A 20,459-nucleotide genomic window follows, 5' to 3' on the forward strand; every position below is an offset into this window, starting at 1 on the left:
TCAGTCGGGGTCTTTTTTTTTTTAATTTTTAAAGTAATGGTCTTCTTCTCTGATTCGTTTCTCTTGTGAAAGTTAAAATTTGTCATTTACTTTGTTTTCATTCACGCACACATAACACATAATATGTAAAGAAAATGGTGAGGTAGCTTATCATTTTCAAATTCATTTTTCTTAGAAATCTTATGTATTTGTTTTTGCGGATAAGTGAAAAGAAAGAATGGAGAGAAACTCGGTAGCCTCTGCGAAATGCTTCAGAAGCTGAAGTCACGTCTGTTGCCAAAACCGCGATAACGATTCACACTTGGTGGCAAATCACCAAACGGTCAAAATTTTCTCTCATAGCATCTGGACGAAAGTTTGAAGAAAAGGGGGGAGGGGGAGATATGAAGAAAAGAGGAGTATGCGAGGAGTGGGGAAGAGGCACACAATTTGCCGCCAATAATCTGTAGCTGTTGAAAAATTTAAATGTCAATATTTCTTTTTGAAAGAGAAATTAAGATTTTTTCCCAACATTCTTTTTCTCGTAAAATAACTGCGTTTTCCCAAAATGAGATCTTTTCTTCTCTTCAATAATAAATAATTTTTTTTTTTTTAAACATCTACTCAGCATTTTGTGGGGAGGGTCATCAGTCTTGTGCCCCCTCCCCCCTGGATGCACAACTACAGCAAAATGTACGGGAATCCTCTTTCAAAAATTTTTGAAAATTTACCTTAAAATTGTTGGTTTTCGTTGTAGATTTTATTGATCAAGTTTCTTGCAATAGTCATGTTTTTTTTTTTTTTTTTTGGACTTTATTAGCCATTGTTGTTTCAAAATAGAAGAATTGGTATTGATATATGAATCAATACCCAATTACAAAATGTGCAATTATTCTATACAATAACACATCACTGAACAATAAATTTTTGAGAAGTTTTATTTGCATGAAATTAGGTTTTTTTTTTTTTTTTTTTTTTTCAAATGGATAAAATTATTTTAATTCTTAATATGAGCGCAGTAATGTTTTTCTTGCACTAGCGACGTGTGGTGATACACTGGATTCAAGTAAATTTACTAGTATAGCAAGTATGAATTTTTTTTCATACAACTGCGTTTCTGAGTGAAATATACTAATTTTTTTCAAAACCCAACCAAAAATTTTGGGGGTGCGGCGCACCACCTGGCACCCCCGTAAATCCGCCTATGGTTGCATAAGTTTTTAAACAAGAAAAAAATTTTTTATAAATAGAACAAACTGCAACAAAATATGTTTTAGTGTTCCTGAGATAATAGATGAAAATCCCAAGTGAGAAATCATGACAGGACTGCCATCTTTGGCGGCTCGGCCCAGGAATTTTTTGGGGCAAAAAAATATATATATTTCTAAATATTTTATGAATTTTAACATATGTTAAATTCAAAAAAATCCAAGACCATCATTTTACGCTCCTTGTTGACTTGACATGGATTCTACCATGGGATTTTACCAGACATTTTTAATAAAAAAATTAATTAAAATGGTACTATTTATACTCACTACCACAACATCTTGACTAGTGTAGCCAGACTTGCCATTGGGAAGGGAGCACGGGCGGCAAATAGGGGAGTCAAGAGGGGGTGGTCGCACCCCCAAATTTTTTGAGCAGAATTATAAAAAGTGGGTGAATTCAATTTATGTAAGTCGGAAATCAATGTTCATGAAAGGAAATCTCGCTGATTCTCAGCAACTATTTCATGGAACTCGACACATTCTCAGACTAGAAAAAGTGTTTTTCGTTATTTGGATGATGACTTAGAAATTCATGAAGTATTTTCGGCTTTTTCACAACATAGACAGCTGATAGAGAACAATGGTTAATTTTAACTAAAGAAGACATTGCCTCATATAGGCTAAATATTTCACACTTGTATGCCCAGTGTAACGATGGTATCTCCAAGGCTCGTGAAAAGTGGTGTGGTTGCATGGTTTTCACAAAAAAATTCCTTGATATTTCACATTCACTTTTACGCTCATTTATTTAATGAGTGTTCATCGCTTTCTTCTGCTCGAAACATGTTTCAGCTGCCCAATACATTATAATGCTTTCATAGAAACTTCTTAAAAATGAATGTGATTATTGAATAAAAAAAGACATATGAACCAAATGCCTTTTATGGGGCTCTATAATTATGCAATCGCAGAGTGACACAAGATAATCTTCAAGCGTTAAAACGATCAAAACATTTCTCTATAACTTCAAAGCAGTGATTTGACGACTGGAAGAATTATTGCAAAACGATTCTTTCAATTGTGAAAAAGCTCATGCCCTTTAGGATGTATGACTTCGTTTGAATTTTTATCCACATTGTTCGCATCGGGAGAAGGTTTTTGAAAAATGCTTTATACTCTATCAAAATCTTTATCTTCAGTCCGCTACTCGACTATTCAAACCACAGTTCAATCTACAATTGATCTATGCACCATACTACCACAGTTGAATCTACAATTGAAACTGAAAATAGATTTTTTACAGATGTACATTTCAATCAATCGTGAAGTTTTTCCAAAAAATTCTTCCTCCGAGTCAATTTTAAAGAGGCGAAAAAGAAAAAAAAAGTGACAAAAATTCACATGATGATGTGAAGTCAAACATTGGTTTTTGAATATTTTGTATGAAGTAATAGATTCAGTTTTGAATGAAATTAACACAAGATTTGATGATAATTATTTTTCTGTATGATTGGCTGAGATTATGGTTATTTGGATTGGATTTTGAAAACGAAAAATAAAATGTTTCAACTGTGAGTAAAATTTTTAGCATGAGCCAAGAAAAATTACAAGCAATATACCGACAGAATGGTTTTCACATCCAGAGACTGCAGTTTCGCCCTTGTTATGGACTCATCAGTCTGGAATAGTGAATAACAGAGCTGGAGGCAGATGATCTCATTGAAGCTGAGAGCGCCGACATGACTAGATTATTCAGTCATGAAAAGTTAAAGCCCCTCACAGTTTTTGAAGTAGCCTGGGTGATTTTGAAAAGCAAGATATAAAAAGTGTTTTCATACATAACTTTGTAATACTTCAATTATTTTTTAACTATTACAAACAGCTTAGCTAGTAGAGAAAGATTTTTTTTATGTCTCAGGAAGTTAGAGAAATATTTTCGAAGCGCAAAGGGGGAAAAAAAAACCTTTTCCATTTAGCTAAACTAGCAAAACAGCATGACATTGGGCACTGATTAATTAGTAACATGATTCCCTGCTCTTCTGAATTCCAAAAATCAAGCATTATAACTTTTCCAAAAGACATAAAAACTAGTAGCAAGATGTTTTGTATGATAACTTTTTAGTCAATGAATCAAAATTTTAATTGTTTCTAAACACTAATTTTATTCATATTAAACCGATTTTATGACAACTTCTTGTTAGCTAATGTGTGTGTTTGGTTTTGCTTTGGGGTTATACATATTTAAGAAACTCGACCCCCCAAATGAAATGGTGAAATGCCGGCCCCTGGAAGGGAGAATCATAACAATCCTTAAACGTTGACAAAATACCACACTATAATAGGCTAATAGTGTAAAATCAAGGATTTTGGAGCATTTGATTTCAAGGCTTATTTTTTAAAAACGTGAATGAGGTATACATTGACACATGGAAGAAAGGAAGAACAAATGTGCAAAAATGCATCGGATTTTACCAGACATTTTTAATAATAAAATTAATTAAAAGAGTACTATTTATACTTACTACCACAGCATCTTGATTAAAAACACGAAAGAAAGCATTAAGTCTTGATAACTAATGCAGTCAGACTTCACATTGGGAAGAGGGGGAGGAGTCATGACAATCCTTAAATGTTGATAAAATATCACACTAGAATTGGTAATTAGTATAAAACCAAGGATTTTGAAGCCTTTAGTTTCTAATCCCTTTCCCTGTTCCGCTGTAGCTCTTTTAACCAAGTTTTTCCGGTATTGTCTAAACAGATCTTCCAAAAAATATACTAAGAATTCTTTGGATTACTTCTGCAATAATGTACTTTTTGCTTCTTTTTATTTTAAAAACTGATTTTGAAATGTTCCACCACATAATATTGATCACCTTCAAGGCATTTAGCAACCAAAAAATTTCCGAAGCTTCATCTGGCATGGATGCACAAAACCGATTTGCTGCATTTTGTAACCAACAAACATTGATGCACGCTCATACTTCCCTTTATGTTTATATGAATTTCATAATTTAATTTACAGTGGCATACTGGATCGGAACTATGCTCGAAATTCCTACAAATGAACGGACATGCGACTTACATCGTTTCTGATCGGCCGTTTCTAAAGAAGAATAACAGCACAGTCAAGTACCTTTTTTACATCTAAAAATCAAATTGCACAAGGCGAAAAAGGGAAAATTATTCAAACTGAAATAAATGCTGGCGAACGCACGTACGATAAGTTACGAAAAAATATTCTATCCAGACTGACATTATTAATTGCAGAGAGAAAAAAAAATATTTGGAAAAACGAAGTGTAGAAGTTATGCTTTAAGGTGAAGCATGGTTCTTGAAATCGTTTGAATTTGGTAATGATATCCTTCCAAACAATGAGCGATATATTAGTTTGGAGCAATAAAGATATCCTTCCAAACAATGAGCGATATATTAGTTTGGAGCAATAAATCGCCATGTTTTGACAACGGACCTGATGCTTCAGTAGTGAGAGGACTAAGCAGCCAGTTGCCAGCGCTTAGCATGGGAAGAATGGGTTCACCACTTCCGGTTAACCAGGTTACGTGACGTCAGTGGTTCGTTTCGGTAAGTGTCCATAAAATGTTTTCATCTACGATGGGCTGGCCGTTAAAATTTCTTAGAACGCTTCTGGTTAGTCAATGGGGAGCCCGAGTTAACCGGTCGCACTATTCGAACACAGCCCTTATGAAGGGATGACGTCATGGCAGACGTGATATTCAACGTGACGTAATGGAGCTCTGCACCAATCACATCTTCCAGTTTCAAAATCCCATCCTAACTAATTAAGCGTCAACCTGGAGGACTGAATGTTTATTTTTAACTCCAGCGACACAAGACATTCATCTGTGTTTGAATAATTTACTTTTGTTCGTCGCTTGGTGCATTTGATTAGTTCTGAAAAACATTGAAATTATTTCGCCGATCGGACACGTTATAAAGAAACGCTGTAAGAAATTTATTCGATAGAATTAATTCCCTTGCATACATTTACTCAATCACGGAATCAACGGTCACTATACACAAACTATGCATACTACTTTCCGAATTCAATACTGCATTTTCCGAAAAGAGTGGAATGTTCAACCATATAAACTTTTTAAACATGAAAACAAATACGAGTGCATCAGTCTTCTATGGTCCCAAAACTAACAAAATCAGTGCCAAGTGTTATGAGATGGTATACTTAAAATTATTTTTTTTAAGTGCAATAAGGCACTTTAATTACAGACTTTAGCTGCGAAACTGTAAGTGGACTTAATAAAACAAAAATACGCTTTAACTTATTGACTAGTAAAATACGATGTTAAGGTAGCAAGTATAAATAGATGTATTTCAACTATTTTTGTTATACAAATGGTTAAATTTCATTATGGCAAAATAACGTCATGTAAAATCTTCCGCATTTTTACCTAAATCTTCTGCAAGTTTTTTGACAATCTTCTGCATTTTTGGAAAGAGAGGTTGGCAGGAATGCACTTGTGCCATCAAGGGAAAACATCGCCGACAGTACTGCTGAAGTGCAACATTATATTCTTTTGAGCTGTAAAAACAGATCCATTAATATCGTAGTAATAATTCATGAGGTTAAAAGCTATTTAGCCTTTGCCCGCTATGCAAAAGTGAAAGTTCCAAGTTTTTACCTTGATGGCTAAGACACATAGCAGGAAATTAAAAAGCGATCGCATATTCCATCCTACTTAACTCTCATTTCATATAAATATGAGCATTTAACGCAATAATTTTTCACTGCGCATGCGCGAAAGATATCGATTTGTAACTTTCATAATCTAAAACTCAATTAAATTCCTCAACTCATACTAAAACTCCAGTTGAATATCTTAAAAATTCAGAAAGTTATCAGCGATCTAATGAGCTGAATTTGAATAACTCTTGTTGGATAGTCGACGAATCGTGGGGGATCGTTAGCAAATAATCTTTTTATCATGAATCACACTGACCGATTGCAAGCAATTGTTGCAAACTTTCGAAAGACACCTCACGACTCCGTCACCTATCCATGAATTGTTGAAATTAGGCTCATTAAATCGCTGATGATTTTCTTGAACTGGAATTTTATGGTGAGTTGATTTAACTAGTTGGGTTTCAATGAAAGTTATAAATCGCTATCTTTCGCGCATGCGCAGCGAAAAATTAATTGCTTTAAATGTCCCTATTTTATTAAATTTTCAACATTTTAATTTCAAATTTTAGTATTAAACTTCTGTTGTATGCTATCAAGTTTTCTGAAAGTTAGGTAAGCTTTGATGGAAAACTTTGCGAGTTATGAGTACCTTCAAATAAAATTCGTAGTTTTGAAAGAAATGTTCATATCTTCGTAATTATCAGTGATACTTTCTCGAAAGTAAGTACATAAACTGTACATAGTAAGCTAATTATTTCCTGAAATTTTACAGCTTATTTTCAGCTATCTATGATGAACAATTTGTTACTAATCCTAGAAACACGAGGGTGATATTACTTTTATTGGAAAATGACAGCTGGATCATACCTTTCATGTGAAAAGTTAAAAAGCGATTTTCTTTTATTTCCATAGTCCTTAAAAATGTGAATTTTTTAAACGTCCCAGTGTATATCCTATCCCACTGATAAGATTTTACATCCAAGCAAGTTTTTTTATGCAAGAGAGGACAAATTCGCATTTTCTTGCGGAATAAGAGATTCATTTCATATTCAATATTTGATGTCTCACACAAAACCAGGTTTTTTTTTTTTTTTTTGGTTAATATTGAAGTTATTTTTGGAGTCGACTTTCCCGTGAACAAAATAAATAACAATATTTTGTAAGAATGAACAATCGAGAAGTGTGAGATCGAACAATATTTTGTTCGTCATCCTAGACAACCTTATACAATAACAACATCATTTTAAACCAATTATTAAACAATAGATATTGCAGACGGTATTTTACTATTAGGGCCTGTTCAACTGACGCGATTGCGCTGTGTTAAACCCCCGATTGGTAGAACTAATGCGTGTTAGTCAAGTAACAAGCTATGTACAAGATTTCGTTTGTGACGTGATTGCACAACATATTTTCCAAATCACTGCGGTGAAATGAACATGCGTCAGCATATAAACGCGTAGATCATTTAGTATTTCACTTTGGCTAGTTAATTCTTGCCATTGAGGGTTCAAAAGTACCGCGAACGCATAGTGTGAACAGAGGCTCTTAGGCTGCTAAATGATTCTGATAATTAAAATTGATGTTTAGAGCTTCTTTGCACCGTATTATAAGCAAAGGGGCATGAAAATTATACAGAATATAACGAATAAACTTGACGTATTTGGACATCCAATCATTAGGCAATTTTGGTTACAATTGAATAAAAAAAATTAAAAATTCTTAAATCCAACTAATCTGTTGCTGTAAATGTGTACTTTGCTTTCCAACAAACAAGGTTTAAGTGTAAGTTTCAAAAATAAACTAACTGGGCCATTCCACGGAAAATCAGATATTTTGTCCAGTATCCATACAAATTTGTCTAAGTTTGGTTTTGTATATTACTTTGTGCATCATTTAGAATATTCAGTTAAGCATAATAAAAAAGAATAAATTACACATTTGTTTATGATTTCCACTAATATTTTCTTTGGCAAAATATTGCGTTAATATTTATGCGGATATTTTGTACGTGTGGAATTATTCTGTGGTAAAAGCCTTAAGTGAAAATATCATTTGTATTTATCTTTTAAAAAAGTTAATACTCATTTGCTCCCTCCATTTGAACTGTGTTTGAAACAGATCCCGGCTGATTTTCAAAACTTGACGCCACTGCCGAGTACTCCCTATGACACTACTTCTGATCAGGTTTTCTGTAATCCTTATGAGCTTTTAATAAAATGTTAATGTTTTCACAACCGGAAACACTTCCCATGGCACTGCAGCTTTGATAAAAAAGGAAGTTTCCTTGTCCCTCTCCTCAGAGGCTACGAATCTTGTCAATTTTAAGACAGCTAAAAAATCTGATATGAATCCAAGAATCATTGAATAAGACTCAGGGAAATATACCCTAAGCATAGTAGCTCAGCTTTGAAGTTGGTTGGACATTTCTTTCTTTATCTAGTGAGACAAAAACTTAACAGATGATTCCAAGTGCTTTTTTAAAGTGGGGAACATAGTAAGATAAAACTATTAAGTATCTGCGCACACAAGTGAAAACTATCTGCAGGAATGAACCAATACACAGTACAGAGCAAATCTTTTTAGCATGACGATGCCTTTTGCTTTCAATTATTTATCCACGAAAGCAAAGGTGAACTTTTTGTATTAATTTAAATATTAAAAGCTACATATTTTGAAGATAATGTTTAATATTGATATTAATTAACAAATATCAGATAATGCACACATATTTTCAGCAACTGCACAGCTTCAAATGTATGTGCGTCTATACTATCTAGCTGTGGTGAAGAAGTTCGTCAAAGGCTGTTTATTGATCCTTGCATCACCCAGATCGAACACTTCACTCAACATAGCAGTCATCTTGTCTGAAAACTAGGAACATGTTTACGTAATCTCCTTGCTAACTTAAAGGGGAGACCACGTGACTGCGACGAAAGATGTTTCGCCAGAGTTATACTAATTCTCGTAGAGATTTGAATATTTTTTCCTTCTGCCCGAAATGTTTTGGTACATTTTTTTTTTTCTGTCACTCGCAAGCGCATGGTTTATTGACTCGATAAGTGTTTTTTTTTTTTTTTTTTCCACTTTCTACATAAAGTTGAGTTATGCCGATTTCAAAATGGCTCTAAGTTGCGCTTATTGAGAAATCTAGTATTTCCGGCGAATTCGAAGGACTTAACCACGTGGTACACGGCAGCGAAATTATTTGATGTTTTCCCCCGGAGATAAGACCTGTCGCCCTGCTTCAGCGCAAACAATAGCGAATGAATGGGAGGGCTTGTCTTATCTCTCAATGCAGTGTTGCCAGGTTGGGCGAAATTTCCCAATTTTGGGGAAATCTTGCGCTCTCTGGAGAAATGGACCTCGAGGGGAATTCTTCGGGGATTTTTTTTTTCTTGGGGAAAACCCGAGGGAAAAAAAGGAAATTTGAATTTATCGCATCTGGAATTCAAATTATGTTTTTCGCAATCACGAGCGTGTGAGGCGTGTGTGTGTGTGCAAGCGTTCGTGTATGTGTGTATGTACGCGCGTTTGCGTAAACGTTTATGCGTATAGGTGTATGTGTAGGATATGGACGCAACCTGGAGACTTAGCTCGCAATCGGGGGGAAAATTAAAAGACACCATTCAACAGTCAAATGAAAGCAATAAGCAATTCGTAATTGCTCAAAAAAAAAAAAAAAACTTCAGGAGAAAAAGAATTTTTTTTCGTATTTAAATTCGCGTCTTTACATCTGGTAGTTACATTGTTTGTATCAAACAGCGTTGGTTTAGATTTGCTCAACTTTTAATGGAATTTGATTTATGTGGAATATTTTATGCTACGGAATTCGCATTAATGTTCTGCGTGAGTAACTAGTTGATACGCGAAACGGGTAAAAATAAGTGAGAGTGATGAAGAATGTTCTTGGAAAAAAATATTCAAAGTTCATAGTTTAAATGTACATACAGAAGCAGAGTAGTAAATGCGAGTAGAAAAAAAATCGGTTATTTCTTACCTCTCGGTCAGGCGCTTGTATTTATGAAGACAAATAAAAGCGAAAATGAAAAAGAAAGAAAAAGTTGGGGTATTTTATAAGAAAATTTGGTTATTTGGGAAAAAAAATAATTTCAAGAGACTAAAATATCATAGGAAGTCTATTTTATTACAATTATTAGTCGAAAATTAATTTTTGAATTTGGGGAATTTTGATAGAAAATATCGCTTTTTGGAGGAATAGTTGGAAGGGAAGTGGGGAAATCTGGATTTGTGTGTGTGTGACCATCTGGCAACACTGTCTCAATGGTCTAAGGTCACTCCACTAGGCCTCGACCGATGGCAGTTTTTGGTCGATGTGCCGATGGTTCAAAGTCGGCCGATGGTCGATTACTTTTTGTTTCAAATGGCCGATGGTAATACTTTACTGAAGAGGGCCGAATTGTAGGTTTCAAACATGATAAATTATTAAGGTGGCTAAATAGCAACTTCTAGCATATTTATTGCTCTCTTTCTCTCTCTCTCTTGTTTAATAATGAAAATATTATATCAAAAATCACAGGAAAGTAGAGAAAAACACATGGGCAGTAGGAATATGTATCTAATAAAAGAAAAGAGAAAGAGAGGGGGATTAAAAGATCAATGAAAAGTCACACTAGTACACTAGAAGTTTAATATAAGAAGGTAAAATTGGAAGTCTACAAAAAACTTTGTCTAGAGATTTATTGTATTTCAATAATTAAAAATATGAAGAGAAACTGAAATATTTCTATGGGAAAATATAGCTTTTAAATGTTTTGGGAAAAGAAAAGCCAAGGAGAGCGAAGAAAAGCTTTACTTGAAATCATTTCTTTCCTTAGTGGCACCAAACTTGGCCTGTAATTGCATTTTTGGAACTTTAAAAATCCCTGAAGTTACAAACGATGGGCGGCAATCGTGTTTCAAGCCTATAATTTCGAAAAATATCCGGAGGAAAGCCTTACGAAAATAGTCTAAAATTGCATTTTTTGAACTTTAATTTCTAAAAACTGACATAAGAGTCTCCGATTTTCACCTAACGCTACCAAAAGATGGTCTACAATCGCGATTATAGACCTTCCATTTTAAAATGATTCCCAGGATCGTCTCTAAACTCCCCAACATCATTTAAGTTCTTCTAAAAATATTTTAGTTCAATTTTGGAAAATTGCTGCCGTCTAAAATTATGAATGAGAAATTTTCGCGGAGAGTCATTGAACCCAATCTCTTTTAACGTTACCACAATTGTATACAATCGCGTATTTGAGGAGGAGGGAAAGAGAGCCCTTCTAACATCTTCGAAGATCCTCTAAATAAGCGTTTAGGACGAGTCCGTGAACCCCACTCCTCGGCTTTTGCTATCAATGCTGGGACTTACTATCGTATATATTAAAGATGATTCCGGAGGATTTTTTAGGGAGTGGCACACCCTGAATTTCTCCCACCACCAACGTCTTAGTGAAGGAATTCGTAAACTTCTTGTTAGGACTGTTAAATAGAAAGATATTTAGAGTAACTGCCATTTTTTGAGTGTTATCAAGAAATTTTACATTTATTTGATTTCATACTTTTAATTCAAAAGAAGCTTATAGAAAAAGTTTTTAGCATTAAAAAAGCTTTTTTTATATATATTTGTAATGATGTTAAGAGAGTTTACATGATATATTCTCAGCTTTGATAATGAAGTTTTAAAAACGAAATCTTAAGTTTAAGACGCTAGGGAAGGGGGAGAGAAATCCTTTGGAAAATTTCCGAAATTCAAGGAATAATAATGTTCTTTTAGGCTTTATGATGTTAAGGAAAGCAAAAAGAGTTGACTGCTCTCCCCGGAAAATTTCCATCGCTGTTTAAAACAACGAACATACAAAGAGCAGAGAGCCTGAGAAAAGACGAAAAGCCTCACAGAATGTTCAATACTGAGAAAAAACATTTTATGAGTATTATTTTTGGAAAAACGAAAAAAAATAGATACAAATGTAGAAACATTTTAGGGGGTTAATTAGCTTTCATAAGGAGGTGCTTCCCCCCCCCCCTTCACACCGCCCACGCTTTGAAATCAAGATAGACAATAGTCAGACCTTATCTCCTAAGCTCAAAAACATAAGTCAAGACTCTGTTTTGATTCTATACTACAAGATTCTACTTCGAGACTGTCACTCCATTTTAAGTATGAATAAGGTGTTCACGTTCACTGCAATTACCTTAGCATAACAAGGAAAACAAGCTGAATTATAGACATAAATACAAACATTAGTCATTTTAACGTATAAATAAGTAAGAAAATTACAAAGAAAAAATTAAAATTGCAAAAATTGATGCTTTACTGGCAAACAAATAGGGAAAGGAAGTGATTTCTTGCATATGTACTTCAAAAAAATTTCGTTTAGTTTTACAAGTGGAACCTACCTAATGGTTCAAGTAATTTTCAAACTCATCTTTCCTTCAGGTGGAGCCACTTTCTTCGGTTGAGCAAAGAACTTCCATAAAATGTAATTAGTATAATGGGTGTATCCAGCGGGGGAAAGGAGGGGGCAGTAGCCCCTTCCCCGTTACAAAGTTAAAAATATTTCAAATAAAATATAAACCCCCGATTTAAAAAAAAAATGACAGTTGCTTCAATTTCTTAATTTCTCGATAAGTTCGACTCTGGTAACTTGGTTCCTAATTAGGAAAGTGTATATTCGTCGGAATCTCTTTATCTTTTCCCAGAGTGGAAAACCCCCTTCGGGGGGAAAAAACTTTCCTATCTTTAATGCCAACCCATTTCACATTTTGCATATGGCAGAACATCCATCTGCAAAGTGTGAAAGATGTCCTGTCTTTCATTGTTCATCGAAACGCGCTAAATTCGGTAAAGTTTTAAACCTTGTGTTTTTACAACAGCGCAAGAGAGCAAATAATTTATGCATCCAGAAACATGTTTTATTACGTTTTTCGAAAGCTTACTGCTGTAGAAAAATTTTCATTGTGATTTTTTTTTTTTAACGGTCTGTGTTCAATCCTTTGATGTTTAAAAGATTATAAGGATTGAGAGCAATTAAAGTGAATGGCAAAGTGAGTTTTCAGTTTTTAACACTTTCAACTCATTGACTGTAGCAAGTTTTATGTTACAAACATTACGCTTGTCATGCCCCCACAGAAAAACAAGGTCAAATTCAAAAATTGTAGGGGAGGGTGCATGAAAGTTGATTGTCTTATGCACAAGGTTTTCGGCTCATATCACGCAGAGTTTTCCGTCAAACGTTACTGAACTTTCAGAGTACTTGACAGCATATTAAAGAAACAATACAAAAAATTTGGAGTTAAATATGAAAAATTTAATGAAATAGGAACGTTTAAAACAATTAACTTTTCACTGCGCATGCGTGACAGATATCAATTTATAACTTTCATAATCCGAAGCCCAGATATATCCTACATCTCATAAAAAATTCCACCGTGATATCTTTAAAATCTAAAAAGTTATCAGCGATCTAATGAGCCGAAATTTAATAATTCTTGGCTCGACGACTTGGCTAGACACGAATCGTGAGGGATCGTTCGCAAATAATCCGTTCTTATCATGAATCCCTCTGCAACGATAGCAGGAAAGTGTTGACAGATTGCGAACGACCCCTTACCATTCATCGTCTATCCAAGAATTATAGAAATTCGGCTCATTCCATTGCTGATAACTTTTGAAATTTTAAAGATATTGAGGAATTTTTTTTATGAGTTGTTGGATATATGTGAGTTTTGGACTATAAACGTACAAATTGCTATCTTTCGTGCATGCGCAATGAAAAATTGCTTTAAACGTTCATATTTCATTAAATTTTCAATATTTTAACTTCAAATTTTGTTATTATGTTTCTCTAATATGCTGTCAAATATTCTGAAAGTTAAGTAACGTTTAACGAAAAACACTGCGTGATATGAGCAGAAAACTTTCAAAATGCATGAGAGATACTTTCACGAAAATATAAAAATACTCTTGATAGATTTTAAACTCATTTGTGAAATTTACAGTTTATTCCGAGCTATTTACAATGAAAAATGATCAAAAACCTTTTTTTGTTTCCTTAATTTGTTACTGGTCCCCTAATTAATTGTTATTGGAAAATGACAGCTGGAGTCTACTTTTTTTGTGAAAAAAATTACAGAGCAATTGGTCTTTTATTTCTCGAGAAATCCGTAGAAATGTGAATTTTTGAAAATGTGTCCCAATACTTTTGGTTATATAGTGTATATGTCACTAATTTCTTGCGATTGCAAGAGAGTAGACGATCGAACTAGATATCAATAGATTCGTAATTTTTTGGATAATATGTTTAGGCAGATTTGGTTGTTCTATGACAGTTGAAACGAATTTTGTAAGTGGCCATTGATAAAAAATTTTTTAAATAGAACTTTTAAAAAGATAATTATTTAAGACCTATTAATTTACAAACATGGATACAATTTGGAAAATTTTATTTTAAATAAATTTGATCCTTTTTCTTTTGCAGAATATTAACAAAAAAAAAAAAAAAAAAAAAAATCGGCAAAAGCTATATTTTAATTCAAATTGTTTTAGTTCATAGCACTGCCTGTGCCTCCAAGGCAATCAGGATAACATTCACTTTTCAAGAAAACAATTTTTTTAAAAAACTGATTTTTGACACATTTTATTGTTATTTTCAATAGTTTGCATTGCGATAACCATCCATTTTTGGAAACTGAAGCAATAAGAAGTTTCGTCTATGTCTATATTGGGAATGACCAAACATGGCGACTACACGAAAAAATTTAAGATACAATAGAGATTTTAAATTGTAGCATAAAAGTAATTGAATAATTATGACTCCTCAAGAAACAATTTAGATGAATAGTCCATTTTAAGCATATTAGCGATAGTGTCTAAAGCAATATAAATTACCCAAAGTCCGAAAAAAAAAATCACACATTGAGTAATTTTCAATATGAATTGCAATAAAGATTAAATTCCTCTTCTGGTAACTTAAGACACATAAGAGTCTTAAGTACATATTTCGAATGACCATATATGGCGACTACGCCATATATTATTAGTTATTTTTGTGTTTGTCGCAAAAAAATTATTAAAAAATTAAAGGCCGTTATAAAACTACAATTCAGTTGAAATATTATGATTTTTTAAACATAAATTTTTGAAGAAAATTATTCAAAATATGATAATAAGGGGACGCCTCGATCTCCCTGTGTATAGCGGCTCGTGCAACCCGCCTGCGGGGGGCTAGTGGGTTTCTTGATGTCTGAGGCGGCGAGGAAACTCATTTTACCGCCTGCGACGGAATATTGATAAATCAGCACAGGGACAACTACTCCCCTCAAGAGCAATGACGCATTCCTCTCAAATATCACGCAGTCTCCCACAAAAAAGAGAGAAATACTCTAAGCAACACCCCCCGGAAATTTCTAAGGCGTAGTCTCCGCCATTGACCACCCTACTTGGACACCCCAGAATCAGCAGTATCTATAGCTAATTTAGGGAGAATTGATAGAAGTAAACGAAGAGGGCTGCTGTTTGTCGTCAACATATGCCATTTTCATGAATTACTCATTGGATTAGCAATTCTTCTCAGGAACATTTTGCTTATCTGTTTGACTCTTTTAGCCATCCCATCGCCAATCAATGTTATCGCCAAGTGACACGTTACTTTTTTTACTTCCACTATCAATTCTCGCTGCATTCACTATAAATTAATCCTAGTTTTGAACACCTCGAGAAGAAACTTACCACTAGAAGCAGTATTTCGCGAAGTTCAACTTCGTTTCCTTGCAAAGTAACTACTGGCACGATTCCAGCAACAATCGGTAATTGAGCGAACGACACGTCCTTGAGAATTGACGTTTTAATTATTAAAGTAATAGAAAAACAAAACCTTCACAAACATGATGGCAGAAAAATTACGAATCTATCAATATCTGGATCGATCGTCTATTCTCTGGAGTTCGGTAATGACATAGACAGATAATCAAGATAGAATTTGATGGACATTGATACACTCGCTTTTTAATGTAGAAGATAAACAACTATTTACAACACCTTTCGCGTTATTTTGATTAGTTTGAAGTAAAATAAACATAAAATTCTGCTTTGTTTTTGGGCACTTGAGCATTTTGTTTACTTCCATCTTGTGGATGAACAAATATGGCGACTAATCCGGTAGAACGAACTTTTAAAAAATTTATTAATTGGTGGTTGCATCAATTTCTAAATTTATCGTCGAGTTCGGCTCTTATAATCCTGTGACTGAATTTGAAAGTGCTTATTTCTTCTTTAGGAGCTCAGTGAAAAGCGAAAAATGTCGAACTGTACCGTGTTAAGATAGCTATGAGGATAATGCAGCTTCACAAACTCCTCACAAAAAAAAAATTGCTCTTCCTTTTGCAAAAGTGTGATTACCATTGAGCTTTACAATTCTAGGAGGGCCGATTGCATACTAAAACATATTTTTTGATGGCAAAAGATCGCTTCTTGTCCCACTACGAATTCAGAAGATTAAGGACTCGAAAAATGCATGGGAAAACGTTGAACAGAATAAAACTTGAGTTTGAATGTGAAAAGAGTGCTTTTTTGTCATGCTCGTTTGGGCAAAACAAAACCAGCAATTTACTCTACTCTCTGGATTAGTGGAGTACCCCAACTCACATTGGCTCAATTGTTATGACACAATTCTCTCCATACACTAAGGAAAAGTATGAATTTAGAAAAGTGCTTAACACAATCCATAACAATCTTTAACCATAACTGTCAGAGTTCAACTTTTAGAGAGAAAAATGGCGATCTCATATTGATCGGAAGATTTCTCGGCTTTAATATGTTGAAAGAAAAAAGATATATAAAAGGTTAGTTGAGTGATTATTTACAAAAGTTCTAAAAATAATGAAATGTTAAAACAAATGTTCAGGAAAATGTTGCTTAGTAGCTAGTAACCTGATATTCTCATAATGTATATAAATAGCTACACCTAGCATGCAATTCAGAAACTAGTAAAAATGGAAATTAAATAGAAGTTTCAGTTGCACAAGAATGTTTTATAGGTTGCTGTAATAAGGCTTGATTTCATTATTTCATTTTCTAAATGAGAGTATGAAACGAGCTAGTAATTGAAGTGCAATTTAGTGGCGGGGGGAGGGGGGTGCATACTTATCCACTTCTCTAATTCATTTTTTACCTCATTCAAAGCCGTTTAATCTTGTTGTGACTACATAATTTATGCATTTCTTATGATTTTTAAATAAAGATTATGATATCATAATCTTTATTTAAAAACTAAGGAAATGGACTGGGTACTCCAAGAATGGGCGGATGGATTTATGGGGAAGGGTATAGGGGGAATCCCCCCCCCCAAGTTTTGGGAGAACTTTATATAGTTAAAACACACCCTCCAAAATCATGATTGTTTTTCCTTTTTTATTACTTTAGAAGTGAAAATAAAAGAGAATAGTGGGGGGGGGGGGGACATCACACATTCAATACAAATAGTAAAGCTGTCTCTGGGATGCTGAAAATGTATCTAAAATGATACTATTTTGGACTGAAAACCACTAGCGCTTTTATAAATAAAAATTCTAGATCTGTACACTTTTTTTAAAAAAATATTTTACTATTGATCATTTTATATTTAACCCATTGTCAGTGGGTTGGAGGCGTGATCGAAAACCAAATGCATAGCCAGTTGCTGTAAACAGATTACAATGCATTATATTTTCTATCTCGCGCTTTCTCTCTGAGGATTGCTGTCATTGATTTTTCGACCAAAAAATAATTTTTACTGTGTCTTAATTTGCGAAATATAAAGTATATAACTTTAAACATATATATATATATATGCCTATTTTCACCCCAAGATTTTTTGTCAATCCAACTACCCTTTCAATAATTTTACAAAATTTTCTCCCTGGAAGAAACCTCCAGACCCTCTTAAAATTGGAGGTACAGTCGAGTCCCGACTTATGCGAGGGATACGTTGCTAAGGCCCCTCGTGTAAGTCGAAATTTCGCGTTGTAGAAAAGGGTACGTGTAAAAACTTGTATAACATACTCAATTATTTTAGACACTTGTAAACACCACCTCAAACTGTTAAAAACCATTTCCGAAGTATACATTACTGTATCTTACATAAAAACTTGAATTTTTATTTGTATTTTAAATTTAAAAAAAACGTTTTATTCAGTATAAAAGATGCTACGATGCACAAAATCAATAAAAGGGAAAGAAAGACATAAAATAAACCAGTAGGATATATACAGTTTGTAGTCAGAAAAACAAATGCAATATAATTTTACTGTAGAGTAGATCTAATACTGATATTTATAACTTAAAAAAGTGAAGATGATGATTAATGCTGCGTGATCAAACCATTATTCTTATATATTTTTATTTCCTTTTACAGAAAAGGAAATATTGTATTCGCAAAAAAATTTCACCCAAAAATCGGCCTTAATTTCTATTTTGCTCACCTCCGAATGAATGTCGAGTTTTTTTTCAACCAAACCACACGTTGATATGTGCTTAGGAACGTACAGACACCCGAAATATCCATTTTGATGATCCCCGAGGTAATTACGAGTTTTCTCGTCACGTCTGTAGGTATGTATGTGCGTCGCATAACTCAAGAACGGAATGTCCTAGAAAGTTGAAAATTTGTATGTAGACTCCTAGTGGGGTCTAGCTGTGCAACGCCTCTTTTGGTTGCATTCAGGTGTTTCTAAAAGGGTTTTTTGCCCCTTTTTGGGGAATCATTGTTAATTTCGATGTAAACTCAGTGGTGTTATAATTTGGCGGACACTTGGCGATATATCGCCAGCCTTTTGGTTGCCAAGTTTTGTCGCCAAGTTTTGTCGCCAACTTGGCGACAAAACTTGGCGAAATTCAATTCATTTGGCAATTTTCATTTCATTTTTTCTTTGTAAATCTGGTTTCAATTTGGCCACTGTTGGTGATATTTAGAGAGTAAACTATAGAATCATATTCAAAATGCCAATAATGAGAAAATGACATTAAATTGGAGTAAAAGGAAGTCATGTGATGCGCACACATCAGCTCGTTAAATACACACTACAGTTGCTTCACTCTAATTGTCATTATAAATGTGCTGCCTTTGATACATTTTATAGTTGTTCAAGTACATAATCTTTAGCTTTTCTTTAACTGTCGGAAACTTTCTGTTTTTCTTTCTATCTTCACAAGATGAAACAGCGCTCTTTGGTGTCATTATATTTCAATAACTTTCACATTTAGAATGAATAAAAAAAGGAAAATGTTGAGTAGTTGTTTGTACAAGTGATGTATCTAACTAGTACGGTGTGGGAACATCTGCTTTCAGTGATGCTAAAGGGATGAAGGACAATTCACAAAAAAAAAATTTAATAGCTAATAACGAAACAGATATAAACACATCGGGATTCCCTTCCGAAAATTTTCGTGTTGCGGGCGAAGAATTTGCGTTATGTCTAAAAAATTTTACTGGTGAAAAAAAAAAAAAAATCGCTTTATAGCCATTTCGCGGAAGTCGGATCGCCTTGTAGCAGGATCTCAACTGTATTCAATATTTCAGTTAAAAGGGAGCCCTGCGTCATTCTCTTGATACCATTCCCCCTCTTAATGTCTATTTAAAAGAGACAGCATGCAACACATTAATAAAAACACAAAAAAAGTAAAGCTTGGCCTTATGTATCACAGGAAAACAAACAAACGGAGGGGGCATTTAAAAATGGCCTTTTTCACTGATGACAGAACAGTTGTCAGGATTACAAAAGGGACCTCATACCCGAAATACCTTAGGGCCCCCGATAAATCTAAATCCCGCCTTATTACAAATTATGTTACTAGAAAAAAAAACTTTTGAGGGGCTGTTCACAAATGATGTCACGCTTTGAAGGGGAGAGGGCTTTAGACTTTGCAGCAGTTAACAAGGGGGATGGGAGGGGTGCCAAAAAGTGCATTATCACACCATTTTTCTATTATAATGAAAATAGCCTCACAAGAGGGAAAGATTAGATGAAGTGTGACAAGTGGTGGTAGGAGGGGGGGGGGGATCAAAATGAATAAAAATTATTATTGCTCTTTCAGAATGATATTGAGATAGAATTGTTCAGTAATATTGAGTGGTTCGCATACATACACTCTGCCAAAAGTTAAGCATGAAGTGGAAAATGTAAATTTCTGGAAGCCAATCCAAATTTCGGAAGCTGCAACTCACTGCAGAGGTAGATAGAAGTATGCAAATAAGTTAGAAAACAGCCAATCACGGTTTCATGCCAAGAAATATGCAAAGAAAGGTAGTTGTATTAGAAGGCAGCATTATGAAGGGTCATATGATGCTTATATGTGCTGATAAAATGTGTTTAGAACTTTTGTTTAATTTGTTCAAGACAGATGTGTTTGTATGACATTCAGAAGACAGATGGAAGATTCTGAGCGATGTCATTTTGTTGGCCACATTGGAGCAGGATAATCAATCAAAATGTTGCTCTTTTCTTTGGCTCGGTCAATTCACAATTATTGAAACAATTTCTAATGTGCCAAACACTTGCCCGAAGACCTGTGACCAGTTGCCCTAAGAGTTACGAACCCCACGGAAGATCAATATAATGCTGTTGTA

General features: G+C 34.2%; 1 protein-coding gene across 6 annotated transcripts in view; it reads right to left on the reverse strand.

Annotated features, from left to right (window-relative positions):
- Window positions 1–20,459, reverse strand: part of LOC129219276 (C-terminal-binding protein-like) — a 329,042-nt gene that overhangs the window by 45,532 nt on the left and 263,051 nt on the right. For 4 of the 6 annotated variants that reach the window (XM_054853608.1, XM_054853609.1, XM_054853607.1 and 1 more), the window contains one exon: window positions 5,621–5,751. The exons of the other annotated variants lie outside the window; for them this stretch is intronic. In XM_054853608.1, the coding sequence (XP_054709583.1) occupies window positions 5,621–5,696 (76 nt within the window). In that variant the 5' untranslated portion in view covers window positions 5,697–5,751. The remainder of the gene's footprint in view (window positions 1–5,620; window positions 5,752–20,459) is intronic. 6 annotated transcript variants of the gene reach the window in all.

Source organism: Uloborus diversus, chromosome 3, assembly GCF_026930045.1.
Source record: "Uloborus diversus isolate 005 chromosome 3, Udiv.v.3.1, whole genome shotgun sequence".
NCBI classification, from domain to species: domain Eukaryota; kingdom Metazoa; phylum Arthropoda; class Arachnida; order Araneae; family Uloboridae; genus Uloborus; species Uloborus diversus.